General features: G+C 39.4%; 1 protein-coding gene across 1 annotated transcript in view; it reads right to left on the reverse strand.

Moving 5' to 3' along the window:
- The window catches only part of PARD3B (par-3 family cell polarity regulator beta), a 1,039,321-nt gene that overhangs the window by 428,815 nt on the left and 582,649 nt on the right, over positions 1-27,857 (reverse strand). The window contains exon 11 of the mRNA XM_080799276.1: positions 2,129-2,314. Within this exon, the coding sequence (XP_080655402.1) occupies positions 2,129-2,314 (186 nt within the window). The remainder of the gene's footprint in view (positions 1-2,128; positions 2,315-27,857) is intronic.

Consider the following 27,857-nt stretch of genomic DNA (forward strand, 5'->3'; position numbering starts at 1 on the left):
TCAAGTCTTAATTTAAGCAGTTCCCGGCTGTGACCACAGGAGAGGCACTAAACTCTGTAATCTGCAGTTTCCCTCTAATGGAAAGGCCTAATAATCATCCAGTGTCAACATGAAGAACGCAATTAGAGAACCCACCTCAAGTATTTAACCCCGCACCGGGCATACATTAAGTGCTAAGCACAAGGAAGGCGAGTGGCTGCTGTTATTCTTACTATTACTCTCCTTTTTTTCCTGGTTCTGCGTTTCTGAGCCAGATGGGAGAATCTGACAGACTAAACGACTGACCCCAAACTTCCCCCTTCTCTGGACCTGCACCTCCCCCACAGCTTCACCAGGGGTGGACTGTGTGTCCCCAGGCTTTGACCTTGGACGCACCCACATGACTGCTTTGGTCAGAAGTGCATGTGTGTGTTTGTGTGTGTGTGCAGAGGGGCAGAGTGTCAGCTCGGGGCCTCGGATTTGAGAGGCTTCACTCTCTCTTTGCTGCTGGCCCTCTGCCACCTCAGAGCATGAGAAGAACGTGCTCCCGCTAGCCTGCTGGTCCGGGGTGGGGAGAAGGTGACGTACACGGAGGACACTGACCTGCAGGTATATGGTGTCACAAAGGTACAGTAGCCTGAATCCCAGCCACTTGAGCTGTCCTGCAGAGTCGTGAGGGACATAAAGGCTTACTGATGTATGTTACTGAAATCCTGTCATTATTTATTATGTCAAAAAATATTAACTGATCCAAGGAGTACATTAAAAAGTTGTCTACTCACAATGAATTTCTTATTTCCCAAGGAAAAAGGCATCAGCTCAGTGTCTAGGTCTGAAACAAATGTGGAATGATAAGTGAGAAGAGACCGGTGCTTCGACCAAGCCAGCACTCCAAGACTGGAGATGCTCCTGGAAACTCTCCATAGACCTTTCTTGGCTTTTGTTAAGGGAGGGTCACGTGTGATCAATGTCAGATTATTTTTAAACAGCTAACATTTGTTGAAAGTTTATCATAGGCACCGTGCTGGACAAAATGCATACAGTATCTCTCTTTGTCCTCCTAAGAGCACCAGTAGGTAGGCTCTATTAATTTTACTCATTTTACAAGAGAGGAAACTGAAGCATACGGAGACAAGCAACTTGTCCACATGATAGCAGGTGGGAGGAGTCTGGGCAGGACTCAAACTCAAGAAGCCTTGTGGCATGGCGTGAGATGAGGATGGTGGGGAGGATGGCGGATCATAAACACAAACATGTTCCCCCCCCATCTCTAATCACTTAGCTGTTTTAATCATAGTATGTGTGTTAATTTTATCTGCAGGACACTTGAATTAGGTATTACCTATTATGCATCTCCCAGAGATGAAGATATGGGAGCACAGCAGGTCACGTTGCAGGACACTTGAATTAGGTATTACCTATTATGCATCCCCCAGAGATGAAGATATGGGAGCACAGCAGGTCACGTTCCTCGCCCATATTCCCACACAGCTAGCAATGGTGTCCTGGTCAGAGCACATGGCAATGAAGCTTGATTTGAACCCAGGCAATCTAGATAACCATTATACTATGTTAATATCAATGATCACACTGCTCACCCCAATGTGAAAAGGCAGAATCACTTTCTTTCCTCTTTTTCTGGAAGTCTGTAAGCTTTCCCAAGTTCAAAGGCAAACATGCATTCCTGGCACCATGCCTATCTTCAAGGGCATAAAACGTGATAAATAACCTTTAATTTATACTACAGTCATTCTCAGGCTCCACTGAGCTTTCATTCTTGCAAGAGCAAATTTCCTTACTTGCTGCCTTCATGTTGACTTGTTTTGAGTTTTATTTTTCTGAGGCTATTTTGAGGTTCAACTCTGTCTGGTTACAAATTCACAGGAATCCTAACAGAGTAATAAAAGGAATGGGAGAAAGAGTACTGATCATGATGGGTTTAGAGAACAATGTCTGGGGCATAAAACTAACCACACGGAGTGTGAACACAGACAACTGTTGCCCAGATCTGTTCACACATATACTTGGTACATCTGTAGGAGAGCCTCGTGGTCTCACATCTTCAGATAGTCCCTCCACCCAGTCCCCAAGCAAAGGGACACATCTCGAGCGCCTTCACACTGACATGCAAACAAGCAGTCCTACTGACCTTGAAAGCAGCACCTCCATGGATGATGGATTTGATAAAAATTCCCAAGTCTGTTCCAGTTTCTCGAGATTTGTTCCCTTTCAAGCTCACGCCGAGACCAGCAGAACCCGAATCATTCAGGGGGATCTCAAAGGTGAGTTGCTCCATCGTTTCCAGGGAGAGCGCATAGCAGTCGGGCTCTCCTTTCTGTTGAAGTACGTGTGGAAAGAGTGAAGGGAAGAAAGCAGGTTAGTGTTTATACCCAAATGGCCAGAGAGGCAACTGCAAGACAGGGTGATTGGACCTCTAACAGGCTGGTCTTCTCTCTCTGCGAGGGGCCACCACCATGTCCCTGGAAGGTAGGAGGGTTCTTGGGAGTCATATCTGCTGAGGGCCAACAGAGAGGATCCTTTGGCTAGGTGGAGTCGTGCCATTTGAAACATCCAGCAGAATAGTCTCAATAATTAAAGAGGCTGGACATTACTTAGGGGGTCTTAGGCACCAGAAAAGATCTTAGAGATAAGGTGATCTTAATGCCTTCATTTTACAGATGAAGAAACAGAGCTTAGTGTAGAAATATGCTAAAATTTGGGGGAAATATTTGGCTTGTTTAATTTAAAATGTATCATTTACTATGGAAACAATGTTCATGATCAAGAATATCAATTGGATACAGAGCACTGAAAAAACTGTTATCTTAAACTTAGGGAAATGTGATTTATGATGAGTATCACTGAATTAAAGTTCACTTTGCTCAATTGAGGCCTTAAGCTCGCTTCATTGACAGTACAAGTCACTGGCAACCAGATTTTGAACCTAACCAAAAATGATAATGCACGACAAATATTTGCGTCTTCTTTGCCAAATGACACCTAGCCACAAGCACAGCTGTTCTCAAAAAATTAGAGTAACAGAGAATGGAGGCAACAGGCACACTTAAGGGTTCAAGTTCCCAGGGAGAAGCAAAGGTTAATCGTATTAAGTCCCTGATGTTTTCAAATGTACAGCAGTGACAATGGAAAAATGCTGCCCACATGATAATCTTTGCAGGTGCCCACTACAGCCTCCCTCCCGCCCAAGCTTGCAGAAATGTGAAACTCGGCCACAGTGTTTAACTGGAAAATTTGAAAATGAGATAGCCCTAGAAACCTTCAACTCATGCTAGGTCGATAGTTCCTTCCTCTCTGTAATTATGTCTAGAAACTCTCATCTTAGGGTCACTTTGAGGGACTCTTCTGTGAAATCGCATATTTTAGAAATTACTGTGAATGTCTGAATGTCAGTCACCAAATAACAACTATAAAATCAGAAGTAGCAAAGAACCCATAATTAAAACAAGATTAAGAGGCTGATCATTGCCAGATCCACTGACCTAGTATTTTCAACTCCTACCAAAATAGAGAAAGCCCATGTCTACCTTCAAAGAAATAGTTCATTTAATTTCACTGTACCTGAAGTTAGCTATAAAAATCTGGACAATAGGTAGTCTCAAAGAAATGAAACTTTAGTGCTTGATATAATAAACCCATGACTAGTTAGTTCTTTCAACTAACTCACTGTATTATTATCCAAGAAACATCCCATTATTTGATTCAAACTAGCTGTCTTTTTTCTCCCCCATGGGAATGCGATAGTTAAATATGAAAGGTAAATCATTAGCCTTCATCTTTGTCTTCCAGAATGTCCTATTTAGAATCCGTAACATTTGATAATCATTTATGTTTCCAGGTCTCTCTGGGGTTTGGTTAATTTTAGTCTAATAAAGTTCCACCGAATTAAAGTACAAATTAGAGAACAGCTGTTCTGCCTAGAAGTTTGTGAACACCATTTTAGAGGAAGACTAGAAGCTTCTCTGGCTTTTTAATCTACTAGAAACAAAATGACACGAGGGCAAGTTTTGCTTGAGTAGTATCTTCAACCACTTTATTCTATAATCAAATCCGATTTCTTCGGCAACTGTGTTTAATTAAGATTGACAATCACTATTTGTACCAATACCTTTCATTTATGACACACGTGATAGGAACAAAATAGAAATCAAGTGATATTATGGCTATCTGTTTCATTTGTGTGTATGTGTTTAAGTTTTTATTTTAATTCCAATTAGTTAATATACAGTGTTCTATCAATTTCAGGTGTAAGATATAGTGATTCAACACTTCCATACATCAACCTGTGCTCATCACAAGTGCCCTCCTTAATCCCCATCACCTACTTAACCCGTTCTCATAGCAACCTCTCCTCTGGTAACCATCAGTTTGTTCTCTCTAGTTAAGAGTCTGTTTCTTGGTTTGTCCCTCTCTCTCTTTTTTCCCTTTGCTCATTTGTTTTCTTAAATTCCACATATGAGTGAAATCATATGGTATTTGTCTTTCATTTAGCATAATACTCTCTAGCTCCATTCACATCGTTGGAAATGACAAGAGTTCATTCTTTTTTGTGGCTAATATTCCATTGTACACATATATCATATCTTCTTTATGTGTTCATCAGTTGATGGACACTTGGGCTGTTTCCATAATTTGGATACTGTAGATAAATCTACTATAAACATTAGGGTGCATGTATCCCTTTGAATTAGTATTTTTGAATTCTTTGGGTGAATACCTAGTAGTTTAATTGCTGGATCATAAGGTAGTTCTATTCTTAATTTTTGGAGGAAACTCCATACTGTTTTCCAGAGTGGCTGCACCAGCTTTCATTCCCACCAAGAGTGCAAGAGGGTCCCCCTTTCAAGTCCCTGATACCTGAAAGCCAGAAATAGAACAACAAAAACAATCTAGTGGTTAACAATGGTTCTAAGTGCTTTACACATATTAACATACTTACTCTTCATAACAACTCTATGAGGAATATTATTATGACCATTTAACAGATGAGGAGACTGAAATGCACAGCAGATAAGCACCACGCTTACAGTCCATAAGACCTTACAGTGTTAGAGCTTTGTGAGGTCCAGGCAATGTGGTTCCTGTGCCAGACTCGTAACTGCTATGCTACATCTCAACCTCTGTGAACCACTATGACTTGGCCTAGTCACAAGAAATCCCAAGAGTGATTCCCACCGTGACAGTAAGTTACCATGCAACTTCACGTTCTCTACTCAACTACAGTTCTGTTTTATATCTTTCTTATACTATATCAGGCTCAAGCCATAATTAGTGGATTCTAATAATAGCAAATTATTATTGCTATTCACCCAATGGTGAAGGAAGCCATTATAGTAGTTAACATAGCCATTTCCTCTATTAGAAATAAATGTCCCTTTACCTAATGCACGAGAAAAAATCAATATGCTGAATGCCTTCCATCAATAATCTTGGTTCAACAAAGAACTCTAAAAATTAAACTCCAATCTTGCCAGACAACATTTTGGAGAAGCGATATTAAGGCCTCGCAAATGCCCAAATGCAGGACCTTAGTGATAGGATGATCCCAAAGGCAATGACATATCCACACCTTGGATCCTCCCTTGCTTTCTGTCTTTCAGACAAGAGCTCTTTCTGTACTGTGTTGGGAATGCCCCTTGCTTTTTACACTAACAATTATCCAGAGGGGGGAAAAAATCAAGATGCAGGGCTAGCATAAGAAAGGAAATCTTGTGAATTTCCATTCATTTTTTTAATTTTTCCTTTTCATTATTTCTTATTCATTGCCACTAGAGGCCATGTCTCTAGATACAAAGTCCAGGAGGTTCTTTGAGCCAGCCCCAGGATGGATACCTACCTGCCCCTAGTGCATATGCCTTGGCCTAATCCCTTGGGACCCACCCAGGGCCAGCCTTTCAGGGTCTAGAACTAAAGATTTCTTAATCTTAGCACCACTGATATTTAGGTCATGATAATTCTTTGTTGTGGAGGACTGTCCTATGCATTAAAGGACAGTCCACTACCTACTAGATAGGTAGTAGTATCTACCTATCTAGATGCCAGTAGCACCTCCTTCCCCAGTTATGATAACTTCAAATGCCCTCAGACACTGCCAAATGTCTCCTAGGCTCAAAATCACTTCCAGTGGAAAACCACTGCCCTGTACAGTCAACTTTAACTGCTAACTACTGTCAAGTTAAGGCAACTGCCAAGCACAGTCAAGTTTAAGGCAAATAGGGTCCAGAGAAGTAATTTGGGACTGCAATGTTGTCTGCTGATATGTTCCCAAGTCCCAGAATGGGGACTAAGTCTTAGACTCACAGGTTCATGACTGACTACTCAGTTGGTCACGGAATTCTACACTTAGTTATTTCTCTGGTTATATGGCAGCTAATTTTCTAGGGGCAGAAATACGGTCTTTGAGGGATTAACAGAGTAAGGAAAGTGATAAATATTGAAATTTATTGGTACATATACAAAATGCTGACTTTTATTAATATAACCCAGAAGAAAAATTTACCCTATCAAGTGGTGTTTGTTAGGTTAGTTATGCTTCTATATATACTGTTTTGTACTTTTTTTTTATGTATTAAGAACCATAGGCTTCTATAAAATAGTATTAACATAAAGTCTACTCATGTGAGACCATAACATCAAGTGTAAGAATGTATGTGTTCAGTACATTTCAACTATATAAATATACACTATATACATACTGACACCTACCCATCTACCTGTTACCTACCTGTTCCACAACCCTGCCCCATCTATCTGCATGTGTGTATATGTCTGCACAGAAAAAAAAAATGTAGTTATCTACTGGCACTGCAATATGGACTACAGTTTCCTTCTTTACAATTTTTCTGTGTTTTCTCAACATTTATCCATCATTACAAAAAGATAAATGTTTTTGAAAGGAATTTATGAAGGTATAAGAACCATTTGCTGTACTACTGCCTTGCCAACCAGAAAGATGTAAACACATCTCTATGATGACACACACACACACATTTATACATACATGTTTTCTAATACTACCTATACTATATGTAATATGCATTACCCTATAGTAGTACATATACTGTATTAAAACTACGTAATATATAACGTGTACATGTATTCTCTCTCTGTATATATGCATGTGTGTTTATGTGTGCATGTGTGGGTAGTACATTTATATTCCTCTTAGAGTCACCAATGACTTCCATGTTACTAAATCTGATGGTCAGTTGTCATCTTTTATCTTTCCTGATGTACAGGAACATTAGACCAAATTGATGGAGGCCTACTTTTTGAAATATATATATTTTTTCTTGGTCCCAGGACATCACTCTCTTATAGTTAGATCATCTCCCACTTCACGGTCAACTCCTTTGCAAAATCCTTTGCTACTTCTTCCCCATCTCACCAATCTTTAAGTATTAGCGTCCTAAGAATCATCTGATTTTTTCTCTTCTGTCCCATCCTCATTTTTGAAGTTACCTCACCTAATCTCACAGTTTTAAAAATCATTTACATGCTCATGAGTCATAAATTCCTATCTCTACCTCTCTTCCCTAAACTAGACTCACATAACCAATTCTCTAGTGAACAACTTTATTAGGATTTCTACCTTGAAATCATGTCTAAGTAGATCATCCCTTAAACCTGCTCCACCTGGACAAGTAAATGGAACTGTATTCTTTCAGACATTCAAGCAAGAGACCTCAATGTCGCTGTTGACTTCTTTCTTGTCTCACACTCTATGTCCAACCCGTCAGCAACTCCTGTCAGCTTTAGTTTAAAAACGCACCCAGGGCATCTGGGTGGCTCAGTCGGTTAAGCATCGATCTTTGGCTCAGGTCGTGAACCCAGGGTCCTGGGACTGAGGCCCACGTCTGGCTCTCTGCTCAGCCAGGAGTCTGTTTCACCCTCTTCCTCTGCTCCTCCCCTGCTCATGTTCTCTCTCTCTCTCTCTCTGTCTCTCTGTCTCAAATAAATAAGTAAAATCATAAATACACACACACACACACACACACACACACACACACACACACACACACACACAGAGAATCCTATCACTTTAACCATCTGGGCCACCACTGCTTTTCACCCAACACCCTCTGTACTAGTGTCTCCTTTCTGCCTCCCTGCCTCCACTTTCTCCTCTTTGGGATATTTCTCATTACAGCAGCTGGAGTGGTCCTATTAAAACAAATACTCAAAACTTACTGGTGACTTCCCGCCTCATTCAGAGAAAATGCCAATGTCCTATAAATTCTAAGCTGAGTCCCATGACTCTTCTCTCTGCTCATCTCTCCTACTACTTATCCTATGCTTGCCGCATTGCCTTTCTTCTTTTCTTCAGTACATCCTTCATCCTTCATGCTTCTGCCCCAAGACCATTGTATAACCTCTTCTCTCTGCTTTGAATGCTCCTCCCCTGGATTGCTGCAGACCTCCTTCCCTCACTACTTTCAATCCTCTGTTCAAATATCAATTTACTAGTGAGGTCGCCCCTGACCATTCAGTTTCATATTGCTTTAATGCCCTCTCAATACCACCTTACCCATGTCCACTACCCTGTTTTTCTTCCACAGAGCTTATCACATATTGTATACCTGTTAACTTTTTTTTTTTTAAGATTTATTTATTTATTAGAGAGAGAGCACTTGGGGGGCAGGATGAGAAAGAGAGAGTCTTAAGTTGATTCCATGTCAAGCGTGGAGCCTGATGCGGGGCTTGATCTCACGATCCTGAGACCACCAGCAGAGACAACACCAAGAGTTGGATGTTTAACTGACTTCATCACCCAGGTGTTCCCACTCGTGTGGGGGGGGGGGTTAAAGATTTTTATTTACTTGACACAGAGAGAGAGAGAGATCACAAGTAGGCAGAGCAGCAGGCAGAGAGAGAGGGGGAAGCAGGCTCCCCACTGAGCAGAGTGCCCAAAGTGGGGCTCGATCCCAGGACCCTGAGATCATGACCTGAGCCGAAGACAGAGGCTTAACCCACTGAGCCACCCAGGTGCCCCTGCTCATTTGTTTTTAATAGGGTCTCTTGAGTGTGGGAATTCTTATATTATTCTGATTCTTTTTCTACCAATTTATTGCTAGTGCTTAAAATAGTGCCAGACTCAAAAACAGGCACTGGATAATGATTTGTTGAGTGAATAAATACATATAGATAGATATAGGTGTTCATGTGTATGTCCAACAGTATGTGCTTGTGTATATGTAAACATGGGTATCTGTAAATACGTATTTGTGGGTTGTACACATATATAGGTAAATAAATAAACTGCTGGTATCACTTTTGATTCCTATCATTCCAGATTCCATTACTTTTAAGGTTTATACAAATTAGTTCTTACATTAAAAATAATTATAAAAGGCACAATGTATCATAGTTTTAAGAAACCTTAAAAGCAACCTAGTCCAATTTTCCTTCTCACACAATGCTTCCAGTTCCTAGGAGAGATGATAACTTAGCTCAGTTTCAGCATCAGATCCTCAATGAAGGCAACAAGAGGTGTCATCACTACCAATCTGTGATGAACACTGGGCTGTTCATGGCTTTAAGTTATAGCATGTACCTCAGATCTTTAGTGAATACTGCACATAGCAGTATTCATGGTACATTTCATTCAGTCTGGGAAGCACTGTGATCCAGTACCCAAAGACACATCAGTCATTTTTCTGTGTTTGCCAATCCATCCAGGCAAAAACATATATGTTTATACATACACCTATAAACAAAAGTTTCATGAGAAAATACTTAAACAGAGTGCAATGCATTTTAGTGATTTCTATGCTCTTATTTAATTTTTAATTTGATCACAATCCTCTATATTAATTTCATAATCCAATACTGGAACATAATTTTCAATGGGAAAACAGTGAAATATTATATATGTATGTATGTGTGTATATATATACACACACATATATATATCTGTATATATATTATATATATTATTTTTATTAAATAGATACATGAAATGCAAAACCAAATGGTGAGTAAAATGTTAACTGTCTTATCCTCCCTAATTTTTATAAGCCATTTTAATGTTTATCCTAACCACCCCTAGCCTTAACTAATCTCTTAAGAACTTTTATACAAACTTTCTTCAAGTTCTTATAGCTTCTCTTCCATTATCATCTTAATTAAATATATTTCCCCTCTCCCTCCCATCTAGTTACGTCTTTCCCTATTTTTCCATTCCCTCACTTTGTTCTCTGTAAGACTACCTCTATTCCCAAGCACAGTGAATAACCTGTTAAAGCTGGAATCTAGAAATGAGATTGGCTCATTCTGGCCTGAGTGACAAGAGTCACTCTTTGCAAACCATACTGATCCAACAAATTTTAATCAAACATCTTGCATGTACTCAACACTGTAATATGACGTGGCCAGTCTGCACGGACTATAATCGGCAAAGAGTTTACTGAACAATCTGGGAAGGGCTTTCTGTTTCGTTCACAGTATTATCTGGAGAGGAAGAATAGAATTTAAGGAAAAGGAAGAAGGAACAGAGGAATGTACATAGTCGGACCTTGTGAGATATCCTAGCCATTTTAATAAAACGAATATCAAAAGTAATTACTTGGCGTGAGAAGTGGAAAGGGAGGCAGAAGATGGGTGACTTGCGAGGCATCTATATTATCTGCTTAGGAGTATTCCAACCAGGGCCAGCTCTGGAATCACAAACATTCTTGTAGTGCAAAGACGTACCTGATTCATGCCCGCAAGTTGTAAAAACCCAGCCTACCAGAGCCCGGGGGAGTACACCTGTGTGCAGGATCGGTGTCCAGTTTCTCAGAAGCCCAGGTCAGACCTGAAAGCATCGATGCTGAACCTTTTATGGCCCTCATTTCATTAAATGCTTTGCTCTTGGCTCAGCACAAGTAAGCTCTGGATGTCTTTGCCTCGCCTCCCAAATGTGTAATTAGTCTGTGTTGTGTGCAGCTTACTTTATGCAAGAGTTATGATTCACATGCAATCATTTTGTCAATTACCAAAACTTAAACAAGAGGCCTTTAAGGGAAAAAAAAGAATATATATATATTTATATACACACATATATATGTATACATATATACATTCTGTATATATATATTTATATATACAGATATATAAATATATATACAGATTTATATATACAGATATATATATATTTATTCTGTATATATATATTTATATTTATGTAAATAATAAATATATATCTATTTTATATAAAGCAAAAGCCATACCTGGCAATTCTGGCAGGATATTTTATAATAAGCTTAAGTACTGTTAACTTTTGCCTAAGTAAATTCTAAGGAATTTGAGGTAATAAAACTTTGGTTATAGCTAAATAAATTTTCATAACAACGAAAGGATAAGATACCCACAAGACACTTAATTTTCTGAATTTTTAACATTTTCTGGAAAAAGTCATCTATGGGTAGCTATTGTAGGCATGAATGGGTTTTGGTCAGTTGGATTACATAAAATTCAAAATGTGATATCACCATCGAGTAGGGATAAGAGGCTCTTTCCAACAGCTGGGAGGCATTCTACTTTAGATTGTACTTTTCAGAGAATAAAGAGATAAGATAAGATAAATGGTGATCCAAGGATGATCATCTTAATAATGGAAAAGGACCCCCCCCCCAACTGTTGCTAACATATAAATGAAATCAGCAGAACCCTGGGTGATTTATAAAGGGACAGATTATCTTTTAAAGTCTTTTGCCCTCTGGGCAATACAGACAAATCACAAGAAAGAGTCAGGGGTCATACTGCAGATAATTTAAAAAATCTCTGCATCATAGTAAAGGTTGTTGATGATTAACCCAATCAATGGGGGAAACGTCTTAAATGTAGGTTTCTTACAGGGAGCTCAATTATCAACATATTAAGTATATGTCCTTATGTGATCTCCTAAAGTAAATATTCATCCACTTTCAAATATTTTATAACTAAAGACCCAAATGAAGAAAATCCTACAAAATGTCTGTAATTGAGAGACTTCTTTCGTTTTTTGATATCCATTCTTTGGAAAGGATGAGGAAAGAACAAAAGCTGACTTCTGACTTCACTTATTAAAAGACAATTTTAAGTCAATGATTAATCTAGTACGAGGAAACAAATGTCAAAAAAAAAATGGCCATTCTTCATAGTCTGCTCAATATAAAAATGTCTTAATGTAATACTAAGAGATTAACAGAAGTAAAGTAATTCAAAGTTAAGATTCTTATAGCTATCCTTTTTTCCTTCCTACTTATGGTATATATACTTGAAGGATCAGTAAATTCCACAGTTTGGTAACACTGGCAAAAAACACTGTTTTTTCCTTTTTTCCAATAAACACGAAAGAAATGAATATAATATATTGTGTCATGAAAAGTGGCATAAATGAACACATTACAACTCAGACAGCATGGATTCTTTATAAAACCAGAAATTGCTTTGTTTATAGGGGAAAGCAATAGGTCCTTTTTGTTTTCAGTTTATTCCTTCCCATTGAAAGTGAACTATAGAAACCTGGTGAAAATGTCTTAAACCTTTTATAGACAATCACTCAGGGTTTAAAATACAAGAATACACGCTTTTACATGAGTAAAAGATTTAAGAACAAAGAGTACAATTGTAATAATTTAATACTCTAAAAAAGAAGCATAGAGGGCCTGATTCTTAGAGGAGCAGACCTTTTTGAAAAGCTGGAGTCCTAGGCAGGACACTTCCACTATCTTTGCCATCCCAAATACTCTGTCTGCCAAGCTACCTACATTTAACGGCTTTAAAAGACAAATATGCTATCCAGGACAAAAGCTGGACATAAATAAAAAATAAGAAGCACTTTGTGGAAGTAAGCACACCAATTTTGGCTCCACCCATAGCCCATCCACTGCTCAGGAAGGGGTAGCAACTGCCTGAAGTGGTGGTGTCCTCTGACCCCAAGACCATCAGTCCATAGGCAGCTAACGCTTGCTGCGGAGGTCTGATCCAAGGCCATGCCCAATCAGAGAGGGTTCTAGAAACCAACTATGCCAGGCAAACTGGTTCCTTCTAAGACTTGGATCCATGTAAGGTCTAGAACACAGGGTCACAGTCATCGCATATAAGGACAAATATCCTGATAGTTTCTATTATGAAAAATGCTAGGGAAAATGTGCATTTTAGGACTGCTTTTTTATTTTAAAGATTTCATTTATTTATTTGACAGAGAGAGATCACAGTAGACAGAGAGGCAGGCAGAGAGAGAGAGAGGGAAGCAGGCTCCTGCTGAGCAGAGAGTCTGATGCGGGACTTGATCCCAGGACCCTGAGATCATGACCTGAGCCGAAGGCAGTGGCTTAACCCACTGAGCCACCCAGGCGCCCATTAGGACTGCTTTTAAAAGATTAATACATATTCCCTAATTCACTTGATCATGGGACACACCATTGCATGAGCATATTAGAGGAAAAGTAGTCCCCCCCCCCCACTTAAAAGATGCATTGCTTTAGAGAACACACGGAAGATCATGGTAGAAAGGAATGGAGTGGAGAACAGAGAAGTCTCAAAAGAGAAAAAATCTTGTGGGTCATGAACAATGTCCTAGAGATACCACACAGCCTCATGGTTAAGCTTTCCAGTTCCATTACTTCTGTGTCATGCTTCTGTGTATGTGATGGATGTCACAATTCGCATAGACAACAGAGTATCATAAAAGAAATGTACAGACTCAAGGCCAGGCTTCCAAAGACATAGAACAGCAAGTACATTCTGGAGCCCTTAGTCTAGAAAGGGGGAAAAATGACAGTTAGTTTCCTTATGAGAAATTAATTTTTAGTTTTACTTTTTAGTTCTGGATTGGGAAATTTCTGCAGATAGTTTAAAGACAATGGATTACAGTTTTCTTCACTGGGATCTTAGAAAGTCACAGAATAAGAAACCTAGCCACTAGAGTAGAAGTATAAAAATTTTCTAACACCCACCATTCTGAGTATGTGTGTCATTATTTAGGGCACAACAACTCTTAGTAAAGATAATATGGCTTTCTTTCCAGCTCTGATACCTTCATTTTCTTCAGAAGACCCAATAAATATTCTTTCGCTTTGAGTCACAGAACTCTGGTGTTTTTTAGATTATGATACAATGTAGTAACAGTACTGCCACAGCCTCAAGAAAGTGGTATTTTTGTGGGGGTTGGGGGAGGGGCTAATTTATTTGTTGGTAAAGGCTTTAAAGAAATGAAATGAGGAAAATATAGCATTTTAACCCTATCCTTCATCTAATGTTTGAGTTGTACCTAATGAGACTCCAGCTGGAAACCAATCCCCTTTAGAACACTATCAATGATAAATAATCCTAAATTCCAAATAGAGATTGAGAAATCTCAGTGGGTAGTAACCATTTTAAATTCACAGTACATGTTATGTTTACTATTGTAATGAGAATGTTCTTACCATACATATAATATGCCCTTTATATATGTAGATGAAGACATAATTTGCATTTTATCTTAATTAAGTCAATTACTCTATTAAAATTAATTTTCAGATAAAACTGACTTTAAAATAAGAAGTCATTTATATTCTGTAGAGTATCAAAAATCCATCAAAATTAAAATGTGGATGTATTTTCCCTATCCCCACTACAACAAGCAAACTGGGGAGAAAGGAAACCTACCTAGAGTTAATTAATGGGGGAAAGTATATCAGTCCATTGTTGTCACAAAAATGTTGCATTACAAACATGCCCCATTGGGCTATGAACAATAAGGCATTTATTTCTGGCTCACAGATCTGTAAGTTGACTGGGGTTTTCATGACCTAGGCTGGAATCAGGTAGGTCTGCCTTCAAAGTGTGGGGCATATACATGTCTGCTCCATATATCTAGCATCTTCCTTAGACCACTGGATATCTGAAACACGTTTCTCACATGCTGAAAGACAGGAATGCAAGTATGAAACTATCTTTAAAGACTTTGTTCACAAAACATCCACTAACATCTAATTGGCCAATGATTTCACATGGCCAAGTCCACAGGCTTCGGGTGGAAAAGAACTGTCCACACACACACAATGAGACAGAGGATGGATATATAATGCTACTATTAGGAAGTGAGTTGAGACCAATAATCCCATCCTCCAATTGAGTGATATGTATATATTTTACATATGGAAGATACCAAAGTTTAATGATATATCATAGGGTTATTATTTCTTTTAATCATCTCTTTCCCTTCCTTTGGTACCACATTTTCTACTGACATATATATTCATCCAACTGTTATTGTCCGAATGTTAGTGTCCCCCTAAACTCATATGTTGAAATCTTAATAATCCCCAAGGTGATGACATTCAGAGGTAGGGCCTTTGGGAGGCAATTTTGTCACGGGGGTGGAACCCTCGTGAATGGGATTAATGCCTTAAAAAGAGCTCCCTAGACATTTTCATCATATAAAGATACAACAAGAAGTGTATGATTCAGAAGACAGCGCTTACCTGATCATGCTGGCACCCCTACCTTGGGCTTTCGGCCTTTAGAGCTGAGAGAAAGAAGCTTCCCTTGTTTATCTGCCACCCAACCTGTAGTATTGTTACAGAATGGACTAAGATACCACCCTGTAGTCTATATTTCAGAGCGGCTTCCATGTCTGTGTGACTCTCCCAAGAGGGAGGAAGTGGGTAGCCTAGTCCGGGAAGATCCCTGCCCCTGCATCCCTGCACTGTTCCCACCAGATTCTTGAAAGGGACTGTTCAGGTGGCTCCAGGGTCCGAAATAAATGGCTTAGGCTACTGAATACTGCCTTGCACTTGACATTCTTCTTCTAAAGCATTCATCTCCCAAATGACCCTCTCCCTTGCTGTTTTTCTATATGTATGAAAGCGGGACAAGGGTAAGGGAGCAATTCTATGGCCTTAATTCCTGTAAAATCAGTGTGTAATTACAAGAAGTTGAAAAGTTCAGCACACTTCCAATCAGTATTTCCCTAGCAGTAGGTTGAGCGGGACTTCTTTCTTCCCTGAACTAATGGATCTTCATTTTCCAACAAAGTCAAGTATGCATCAAAGACTAAACAAGGACTATCTCACTTCAGTTCATGCCTAAGGAATTTTTTAAAATTAATCACAGCTCCATTTTTTTTCTTGCTGATACATGAAAAAGGAAGACTCATCCAAGTACAGGGAATGAATCTTTTTAGTAAAACATTTTCCTGATAGTACAGACCTACAATTTTTACGATAATGAAGTCAAGCATAAGGGAAAAAAAGCTTTATTTTATGTGTATGTGTGCATATATCAAATACAGAAATTATTTTGACCTCAAAAGAAATTTCATAGTGAAGGTATAATGGAATAAAAGACTCTTTTCTTAATATCTCCAAACACCCTGATTTTGTGTCTCAGCACATAAGCCACCTGTTCCTTCCCTGATCTTATCAGTGAGAAAACAATTTGCCCTCTTCTGAACTCCATTTTACTTTCTGTTCCCCATTCTTACAATTCTCATCACTTTTTCTAGTCTTCCAATTATTTCCCGGCCTGTCTGTCTTAACGCCACTCTATCACTGTGATCTCACCAAAGGCAGGAATTACGTTTAATTCAACTTTGAACCTAGTTTAGCATCAAGTATGATGCATACATATAAAAAAATTGTAATAGGATGACTTCATAAGTTATTTTGTCTCAACTTTTCTCCCACAATGCCCTTTTCTGATGTAATGGCATTAAAAGGCCAAAAACTCAAAAAAGTGACAGTTGTGTCTCACATCTATAAAATCGTATTTTTAACATTGTTAGCTTAAAGTTCCTAGCATGTTTGTTCGGTGGAACTAAAATTAATTAACTAAATGTCACAAAGAGCTTCTCTTATTTGGATGGGTTTCTCTACCTAAAACTCATTCCTCTCTTCCCACTTTGACACCCACTGGTAAACTCCTACTTATCCATCAAAACACACCGGAGTTGTCACTTGTTCTTTATGCCTGAGCCTTTATCCTGGTCTCCTTAGCACTGTATACAAAATAATCACATTATATTATGGCTATTTGTTATCATACACACACACACACACACACACACACACACACACACACACACACATTATATAAACCTTTAAAGACCTCAAGGTATTTATATGCCATTTATATTTACCACCAACACCTATCCCAATGCATGTCGGAGAACAAATGCATGGTAAATATTCAAAGAGCATTGCTGATAAGTGTTGGATCAGTTAATTCTCCTGCTGTAGTTCAATATGGGCCACAGTGCGTTAATATAAAAAATATTTTAAAAACTGCTAATTAAGTTTCAATACTTAAGGCCACTATCACCATGACCACCATCACCAAGAAGAATTTTGGAATGTTAGGTAGTGGATTTGGGATATGCACAGCAACAAATTCCCCTTATTTTCTACAATGCTAAGCTTAATTATGACCTGTTGGCACACTGACGCCTATGAAAGGCTGAGCTATGCAAGAAAATAGCTCACAAATGTTTCTAAGAACTCACATTTACTTTGGCTCATCTGATCACCATATCCGCTCTTGAGTTTTGATACGGGGTGGAGTAAAGCTGTCATTCACTTCTACTTTATTATGACAGCTGGTGCTATTTGGCAACTACTCTGTTCAAATTAACCCTAAAAAAAACCAATCTCTCACATTTAAAACAAAGATCATGCCTCTATCAACTCCTAAACAATTGGCTGAGAAGTTTAAATTCACTGACTGAGTGACTTCACTTACTCTAAATAAAACTGAAAAGCAAATAAACCAAAAATTGCCTTGACAGTTTTTGTTTGTTTTACTCAACTGGGCAGCGTTGTGTACCAACACCAAATCAGACACTCTCAGTGTACTTGGTATCTCCTTTCAAACCCACTGCGTAGTAGAGATGGGTAATCCAGAGTATTTTTTATATGCTACTTGACCCGAAAGAAGAATCAAAGTCATAATTCAAATACATTAATGACTGCTAGAAGAGACACCTGACCAATTACTTTCTTGTTAAGGCAGTCCTTGATCCTAGGCTTTGTCTCTGTCGATGTAGAGTTCATCCCATTACTTCAGCCGCATCAGAAGTGGGGCACCGGCTAAACAAACACGCGTGATTTATAAAGGCAGCCATATTTCAGTGATATAAAGCAAGCTGTCTAGTGTTTAATGGGGACCGTATGTGCAGATGCCCCTTCACCTTATTTCTTCTTTCTGTTACACTGGAGAATGGAAACCCAACCTACTAAAAAACAAGCTGAGAAACATAAAGCATAAAAAAAATCTAGAATTATGAATAAATACAATTTATTTACTAATATGTTAGCAACAGAGTAGGAATGTATCAATTTTAACCATTTTTCAGCCTATCAGTAGATGTTATGCCCTGCCTCGATCTCTAACTTCCAAAAAAACATCTGTATTAGCAGAAAATTCAGCTGCAACTCCCTAAAAGAACACGAATGGTGTTCTAAGAACATCGTGTATGTGCAAAAATCCACTTTTTTCCCTCCTAGCATTCTATTCGAATAATCCCCCCCACCTTCTCTTAAAGGAAAGCAGATTTGGGAACTTAAAATAAATGGAATGGACTTCCTTCTACTTCCTTCACTCTCTGGTCTGAGGTAATTAATGTCTACTCAATACCACGCTCAATCATGTTTCCCCTGGGACAGTACTTTCAATTAAACCTTTTATTTCATCCACGAACGCCTGGTCTTATTGACCACTGTACTTTTTATCTGCGGATTTATGATAATCTAATGCACATCTCCTCACAGGCAGAATGGCCTTATGAGTCCTTATTGTTCTGCTGCCAGAAGAGAAGTGAAAAACAAAATTAGCTCCCGTGGAAGCCAGGAAGGAAACCACATTTGTTTAACACAGCGAGAGGCCTTTCACTACCTGCCCGGTGGCCTTGACCATCACACTGGCCTGGCCTCCCAATGTGCTGGCTGCCCTTGCCTGGCTGCTCTGGTCTGATAAGACATGCCAACTCCCTTGAGAGCACTGGACGCTGAGGGGTGAGAGGCAACGCCATCCTCGGGTTACATTTTCAAAGGGTTGTGAAGGAAGTCAGACGTTTACGTGCTATTGCTATTCTTTTCTGTAAGAAACCCTACAGGTTCAAGAGGAACCTCTGAACTACGCTTTGACAGCAAAGGCTGGGCTTTTCAAAAAGTAGGCTGCTAGCTGGTTTGGAGCTCTGCGCCTTTACTTTCTTTCCAGCTAGGACCCACATGACTTCGTCTCTATTTCAGAAGTACACAAATTATAGTGACATGTTATTAACTTAACCACCATGAGAAATTACGTGTATATTTTTTTTACAGTCATACTCCGTTATGTAGCTGAAGACAAGGCTGGATCTAGTGTACTTCTATCTCTTCATGATCTGGGGAATAAGTCACCGTTAAGTATATCCTCAAACACAAGTTCAGCAGCCTTCATCTTTAATCTCCTTGCATGCCTACATGGCACATAAAATTATCAAGTTAATAATTGCATTAATATTTATTTATATAATTTATTTACAACCTGTCTAGTACCAAAGAGGAATTGAGGTGGCTCGCATTAGTAATTACGCTGAAAATATCTGCCAAGTTTTCAACAAGTTGCTCGTGCTGACACAGTCCTATTTTTCAAACTGAAGAATTCAGAACCCAGAGATTTTTTTATTGCATTAAGGATGGCCAAAACCTTAATGAATAGTGCTTGCGATCTATTCACTTTTCTTCACGTGTAATGGAAATGAGCTTTAAATAAACTATGACTGTAGGGACAGACGAGACAATTTCTACTTAAAAAAACAGGTTACTTTTTTTAAGTTTGTATTTAGGTTTGTTTGGAAACCTGGTTCTTACAACATCAATTTTTCCTTTCTCTATGTTAAAAGGAATACAGATCACTTGTGCCTGGGCTGCAAGGAGCCCATAGGGTTTCTTTACTCCACAGTATCTTCAGAGCATAGCACCGTGTAATAATTTACAATCTATTGGAAGGGTTTTATTTAAAAACATCTTATGGTAAAATGCACCAAAACTTCCAATTTTGGAAAGAAAGAACCCATTTCCTTCTGAGCTAACTATAAGAGTGAAGTCTCTTATGGTACCTACAGCCGTGGTGGCATCAGAAGATTGGAGGAAGGGCTACATCTGTGTATATTAACCACTATAGCAACAAGAATCACAGTGGCAAGGGGTTGAAAAGGTGGCCATGAGGGAGATCTCTGCTGGCAAAACGTTATTCAACATTTACTTAAGAGAAGCCAGTCTTTAGGTCAAATGCTCCCAAGGCATTCTGAACTGTAGAACAAAGAAATGCTCAGAGGCACCCTCCCGTGGCCCATTCATACAAAGACAGATCATTCATAATTCAGGTGCTATCTGTATCGAGCGTCACACCAAAATTTGATGCACATAAATTCAGGGACTAGTATTCTGCAGTAAGAAGAGGTCTAAGAGACCAATTAGTTCAATCTCCTCATTCTGTAGATAAAGGAACTCTTCTCCCTGTTTGCTGTCAATTTTGTTGTATTTTGATAATTTTAGTATTTATTAGTTTATCTCTATCTCCATAATCTAACTCTTGTTCCCAAGTCCCCGACCCAGATTGTGGGTATCTGCCATAGAAAGGTGAATCTACATCGGCTGGGAAGAAAAACAGCAAGAAGAGGGACAGGTGTTTATGTCTAGCAGGAGTGTCAAGACTAAAAATGTTGCTGAACAACAAAGTAGGGAAAGGGGCCAGGCTTCTCTGCTCTGGCTTCTCTCACACTGTATTCGCATCAAAAAAGAACTCAATACACTCTCTGTGAAAGGAATTAAGAAAGATAAGACCCAAGAAATTAAATGACTTTTCCAAACTTGAACGTCCGGAGTGGCAGTCCTGGCCAGTAATGTGAATTTCACCTCCCTGACCAATACTCATTCTGCTATAGAACAGCGTTCTCTTCAGCTTTCCTAACCGAATTTAAGAGACTGTAACAATATTTGCCCCAGTGAGTTATGCCTCCTTGACGTGTGACTCTGCCATTCTTTCCAGCCACACATGGCATCTATTGACCCATCCCCTGAATCCTAATGGCATTGTGATGTGCTTTGACAAAGAAAATGAGGCAGAAGGAACTCTGTGCATCCCACAAGGCTAGACCTAAAGAGCCCCTGCATCTTCTGTTTTTGTTCTTCTAAGAATGTCCGATAAGGAAGCTGGACTAGCTTTCTGGAGGATGAAAAGACACATTAACTAGAATCAAGGTGCCCCACCCAACAGCTAGAACCCACTGACAGCCATGTAAAGGAGACCATCATGAACCTTCCCGCCCTGCAGATGCGCCAGTTGAACACGAGCCTCAGGAATAAACCCAAACCCAAAACTTAGAAACAGAGAAGTTATGAACACGCTTTATAAAAGGGCACCACATTGATCTTAAATTTGATGGATTTCTATGTTATCCCTGGAAACAGTCTTGTTATAGACATGCAAATTTTGTTCCCATGATCATATAAGTAGCCAACGGTATTATCACTATGACCAAAATGTTCCTTTCCTCTACTCCGTGCCTTTCTTCAGTGTTCCCTCCCACCACTGGCTCATGCTTCTCCATATCCCTGGACTTCCTACTTTCCTTGCTTCTTTGAATCTATCCATGGCCCAAATAGAATCCCATCTCACAAATGGAAGTTTTCATAATTTTAAAGTCCTTATTGATTTCTTCCTTTTATATAACTTCTGGCTCACTATTAACCTCTTAATCTGTACAACTAAAAAAAAAATGTGTACAACTCTTCCCTTCCCATCCACCTTCCCCACAGATTGTAGGTAGTATGCCATATTCTTGTATCTCTAATGACACTCAGCATCGTCTATAAGTTCTTGGAGTTCAGGGATCTTGTCTTAATACATTTTAGAGTACACAGTGTATGGTAAAGCATCTGGCACCAATAAATGTTTATTAAATATTTGATCAGCTAAACTGGGAAGAGTAGGTGTTTAGGATCTGTTGAGCAATTGAGTCCTTTCATCATCAATATGGATCCAGAAACAGAGGGCCATAGAGGGCTGACAATTCTCCTGAATACCCATCTCTGAGTATCACAGAAGAGAAACATTTGGTCTCAGGGAGATGGAATGCAAGCAAGTAACAGGTAAGATGTTTTGGTTGGGTGTTTTTGTGTTTTGCCATTTGGGGGTTTGTTTTTGTTGTTTCGTTGGTTTGTCTGTCTGTTGCTTGTTTGTTTCTGTGTGTTTCTGCCCTCCAGTGGGAAGTCAAGGGTCTACCGATGAAACATGTAGCTTCTGGGAAGGAGAGGAGGGAGAAGGTGAGCCCTTTCAAGTTAAGCTGAGAGTCTGTAAGTTCCCTGCAGGGTGCTAAAGTCAATAGTTCCATATACCAGGAGCCACAGACTCCAATATTTATGAAATAATGACCATCAAGGGGAGGCTTTGTTGTTCTTTGGGATATTTTTCTCCATCCTCCTACCAATACCTCCATCTTCATCACCACCTGGCATTTTAATGTACTTTAATCTCAGGTACCATTTTTTTTTCTCTTCAGAATGCAGAAATATATTCTGGCATAGAGAGAGAGCACTCTGAGTGTTATTTGCTTCCAGAAAGGCAGGATGATGGGTCAGAAGAGAGAAGAGAGGAAGGAGGAGGAGAGAATGAGGCAAGGTGGGAAAACTGAAACAACATTTCAAGCTGTTCAACAATCCTTCCTTTGGTTCCTAAGCCTCTAAGAAATGCAAAGAATTAATTACGGAAAGACTAGGTGATAAAAATCCTTCGCATAACTCAATAAGTGGCCAGTAAACATAATTGAACTTGTTTATAATTGAATATCCTGCCATTGGGGCAGCCTTAAAGAAGGGTAAACTTAAAGAGACATAACAATATTAAATGTTCTTTTGTCTTTTCAGTGTTTGTGATTAAACATTCTTTTTAAGGAGAGACCTGAGATAGTGGTGGGGCTTCATTTAGGCAGCAACAGGAGCTGAAGAGCACGTGATTTGTACTTGGGCATCTTCATTTAAATAATTATAATATCTTAAAGAGAAACGCATCTTAACTCCTTCAACGTTTTATTACATCTGACAAGTTCAGTCCAAGGGCACCTATCTATTCGTGCATTATGCGTCATATGTTCTGCACACTCATTAAAAATAATGAGAACACATTTAAAAGTCATTGCCCAGAGAATCTTTGGGGACGGTGCATGGGAAGAGGTAAGTGGCAACAGATTGTGATTTAAGTGTCTATCTCTGTTTTATCAGCCCTTAGGAGGAAGGAAAAAAAAAAAAAAAGAAGTAGCAAGCTTAAGCTGATATTCTTTAATGATAAAGATCACACATTTTCCTGAAAAACAGGCAGATGAAACATGTTCAAACCTCTAAATACACTTTCAAAATGAAATGGGCTGCAGTGGCCGTTTCACAAGTACAGTATTTACTTTAATAACAGCTGGAAAAGTTAACCACGATCCATTAAGGCTGTACTTTTTCCCCCTTAATCTTTAAGTATCCTTTACAAAATGAACGCCTTCCCTTATCTTACACCAAACCTACCTTAGCAAACGTACTGATCACAGGCAGAGAGGTAATTAAGCAAATCAAGGTCAGCCCCCGAGTTTTGTAACCACTTTCTTATCCAGCCGTTCCATATCAGCAGCTGGCTTGAATTACTGGAAACATTTGGCTAACTGGGTAATAAGAAGGATATAATCTGTGGTTGGTTACAATATTGCTTTTTCTGAGCTATTTAAACACGTATGTTTAGAAAATTCTTCTCTTTAATCTAACTTCCGGAGGCCTAATCATGGCCACAGCGGCCACTAATAAGACATGTGTCTTGTGCCAAGAGAGGACAGCCCACTCTCATGGCCCTTCGTCCTTAACACTGCTGGAGAATGGAACTGGCCCCAGTCCTCTGAAATGTCATGAGACCTTCTTTTCAGCATAAAACCCTTCTTCTTCCACTACCTTCCGGTCTCCACCAAAACCAGTCTTGTGATAAAAGCCACGAAGTATTTTCATTCTGATACCTGGAAGCCATACAACTGTGCAAAGTGGCCAGCCGTTCCTCCATTGGTTTTCAGAGCATTTGTCGTCATCGATTTTATCAAGACTAGATTTTGCTGACAAGGGTTCAGTCAAATTCTTTCAGGTATAAGGACTGTCCAGGGAGTAGCAAGTGACTACTAATCCCTCAGCCTGGTGGGTTATTGAAGGCACTGAAAAACCAACATGGCAAAGAAGGACCTAGTCACTTAGCACACGACACGACTGAAAGAGGGTGGGATGCGTAGCTCAGTGAGGTAGAAATCTCACAAAAAAAAAAAAAAAATTGTGATTTTGACAATGTAAATTTTGGTAAAGGGCAATGTCTCTGTGTCTCGTTTCCCCCAATTTCAAGATAGATAGCAAGAGCTAACCATGGTGAGAAAATGAGGATCATCTTCTAAGGGGCTTTGAAATCTTTGCCAAGAGTTCAACCATGGCACGATGGGGGAGGGTAGAATACGGTCCATGGAAGGGGTCAGTGGAAACTATCTCATCCTATAGTGGCCCATCTTGGAGACAGAGAGGAAGGGAGAAGGGACAGAGGTATAACTGCAAACAGATACCAATCACCCAACCTTCAAAACTAACCTAGAAGCACCTCTCTTTGGTATATGCTTAAATCTACAAGTTACAAGGTGGCACACAACAAATTTTGAGCACAATCAAATTGAGTGTGGGAATTTAAAAGCACGATCGAGTCGGGCCTGAAAAAGTCAAGTACAATTGAGTTTGCCTAAATGAATCAGGAGTAATTGAGCTGAGTAACTGGATTGTGCTCAGCCCTGGCCCTGTGCCCAAATGAGAGGCACGTGACCCAAGAGACACAACTCAACTGGTCTTAAAATTTTCACACGGTATTTTTTCCATTTGCAAAAATAGAAAGATAAAGTTGAAAATCTGGCCACTGGAATTCGTCAGGTATAGTCACTAAGTTACCCTACAGGCCTTTATGCCCTTCACACAAAACCACTGTGCCAGGGATTTTCAAACTTCAGTGAGCATCAGAACTATCTGGAGGGCTTGTTAAAATACATCTTCAGGGGCACCTGGGTGGCTCCGTGGGTTAAAGCCTCTGCCTTCGGCTCAGGTCATGATCTCGGGTCCTGGGATCCAGCCACACACCAGGCTCTCTGCTCGGCGGGAGCCTGCTTCCCTTCCTCTCTCTCTGCCTGCCTCTCTGCCTACTTGTGATCTCTGTCTCTCAAATAAATAAATAAAATCTTAAAAAAAAATACATCTTTAGCTCCAACCCTAGAGTTTCTGATTCCTCGGGTCTGAAAGGAGCCTGACAATTTGCATGTGTGACAAATTCCAAGGTAATGGTATTCTGCTGATCTGAGACTACAGTTTCAGAACCACTTCAACTAAGATTGAAGCACTTAAAAAATACTTTAAAATACTTTTAATATTAAAAAATAATATCTTAAAATATTAGACAATGATACTTACTGTTTGTCTATGTCTTTATAAGTAAACTTTGCAACTAGATTAGGCAAATGTATTCAGATAATTTAAACTACCTAAATTGTTGTTTATATTCTAGGCTTTTTTTTGGGGGGGGGGCAGAAGGAGAGGGAGAGAATCTTAAGCAGGTTCCACACCCAGCATAGGAGCCCAACGTGGGGCTTGATTTCCTAACCCCGAGATCATAACCTGAGTGGAAATCAAGAGCTGCATGCTCAACCCACTGAGCCACCCAGGCGCTCCTGATTTACATTCTGTCAGTACTATGCCTATCCTCACTGTCTTGTGTAGTGATAACCAGAGATTGCTAATGCTCTGAAATGTGAGGAAATCTATGTGTATTATTTTTATTTAGTTTAAAGTAATTGTATCAGGAAGGATAATGCATTAGATACAGATTAGACATAGAATAAGAGCCACACCGCCTTTAGCAATGCCTTTTCCAGCCTTCTGTATCAACTGCTTTAATAATGTGTAGCTTTCATTTATTCAGTCAACAAATATTTGCTGAACATATAGTGTGCACCAGGCACAGGAAATAACAACAGAAGATAACATTATTTGACACTCACCAAGTATTAGCATCTATGCTTAGCTAATTCTCACAACCACCCTAAAAGATAGGTGCTATTATTATCCTCATTTGGCAAATGAGGAAACTGAGACAGAGAGGTTGAATAAGACTACAAAGCAGGGAACCACATTCTATGTGCCCCATTCTAAGTACTTTACACACATCTCTAATGCTGACAGTGTCTTAGGCACACAATACTCTGATCCCTGAGTTAGAGGTAAGGAACGGGGCCGGGGGGTTGGGTGGGGAGGCACTCAGAGAAATAACTTGATCAAGACCATTCAGCCAATAGGTGGTAGAGCCAGGATTCTACCTGGGTCTGACTGATCCCAGATCCGAGGCTCTTAATGATTACATTATAGCCAAATGCAAAAAGCTCTTAGCCGGTATCTGAATGTCTTTTCCACCTCTTCCAATTTATTCCAGACAACACTATTTCTCTATTAGCCCTTGCTCAGTAAGTTGTCGAGCTGGGGTGCCTACTATCTCCCTGACGTATCTTATTTTTTCTAATCTCAGAGTATTTGAAGATGCTGTTTCCTTCCACCCTGCAGCTCTGCATTTTGAAATCCTACTCAATCAAGACCTTTCTCAAACACTGTCATGATCTTAAAGGTTTTCTTGGTCCCTCAACTTTGAATCCCTGTAACACTTCATTGAATAATTGGACCAACTCATACTCTTCTTTATAGGCTAGAAGCTCCTTGAGGACACAAACACATCTTATTCATCTCTGGAGTTCATGTTGCAGAACCCTGACTAGGATTAGATGAATACTGCTTGAATGGAATCGCACTAAGTGAGGGAAAAATATTGCAGAGAGAAGCAGAAATGAAGACTATATCTTAGCAAGGATTCCATCTTAAGTCACAAGAACTGTGTTATTTGGAGAACCCATAAAATATAGCTGCGTTTTGATTTCTGCATAATTATTTAAATTCCAAAACATAACTCCTGTGCTTTGGTTTAGGTAGACAAATCATTCTGAAATCATCCTTCAATTTCTGCTACTTATCCACAAATAGCTGCTATAATATTCATTCTTCCTTAAGTACCTTGGTTAATTAAGCATGGAATCATTTGAATCTAATAGCCAAAGGGAATAAAATAATATATCAGTTAAATGAGGTTCATCTAAGATTTCAAACGAAAATTCTTGCATGATTTATGATATTAAATAATTTGACATCTAATAAAGGTATGAATCTTTCACTTCCTAAGAAGATAAACAGTAAAGGAATGGGAGCCACATGGCATTTGCAAAGGCAGTCACGGAGACAGGTAAATATGGTGGTGCTGGGTGACACTAAGTTCAGCAGCTCTTCCGGGAGTGCCTACGCACATGTGTATGCGGAGCATTTTTTTTTTTTTTTCCTAAGCAAAAGTAATATTCCTAAGTGAAGGTCGCATCGGCATGACAAACATGGCTGGCTACCTTTTGGATCTCAGTCATGCTAGGCAGCAGCAACTTGCTTGCTGGAAATATAGTCAATGCTCCTTGCAGAGGCCGGCACTTAATAGCAGGCAAACGTGACAGGTAGAAATTATAAATACATTTGAAATTTTCTCAGCTCTCTTTACCCACCAGGGGTTGCTGCGATTTTCAGGATAATTTAAAGATAAGGCAGCAGGTCAGAACATGAAACATTAAAGAGGTTAACCAAGGAATGGCACCGTGTTTTTTTTCTCTCCCCAATAAATGAAAGAAGACATACACCCATGTGCGCATGCACACGCACCTACACGACAACAGTCTCACTCGCTCGCATGCGCTCTCGCTCTCTGAAGCTCTCAGAAAAAATAAAAGCATGACGTCAATAGAAAAC

The sequence above is a fragment of the Martes martes genome (assembly GCF_963455335.1).
Source record: "Martes martes genome assembly, chromosome: 3".
Classification (NCBI taxonomy): domain Eukaryota; kingdom Metazoa; phylum Chordata; class Mammalia; order Carnivora; family Mustelidae; genus Martes; species Martes martes.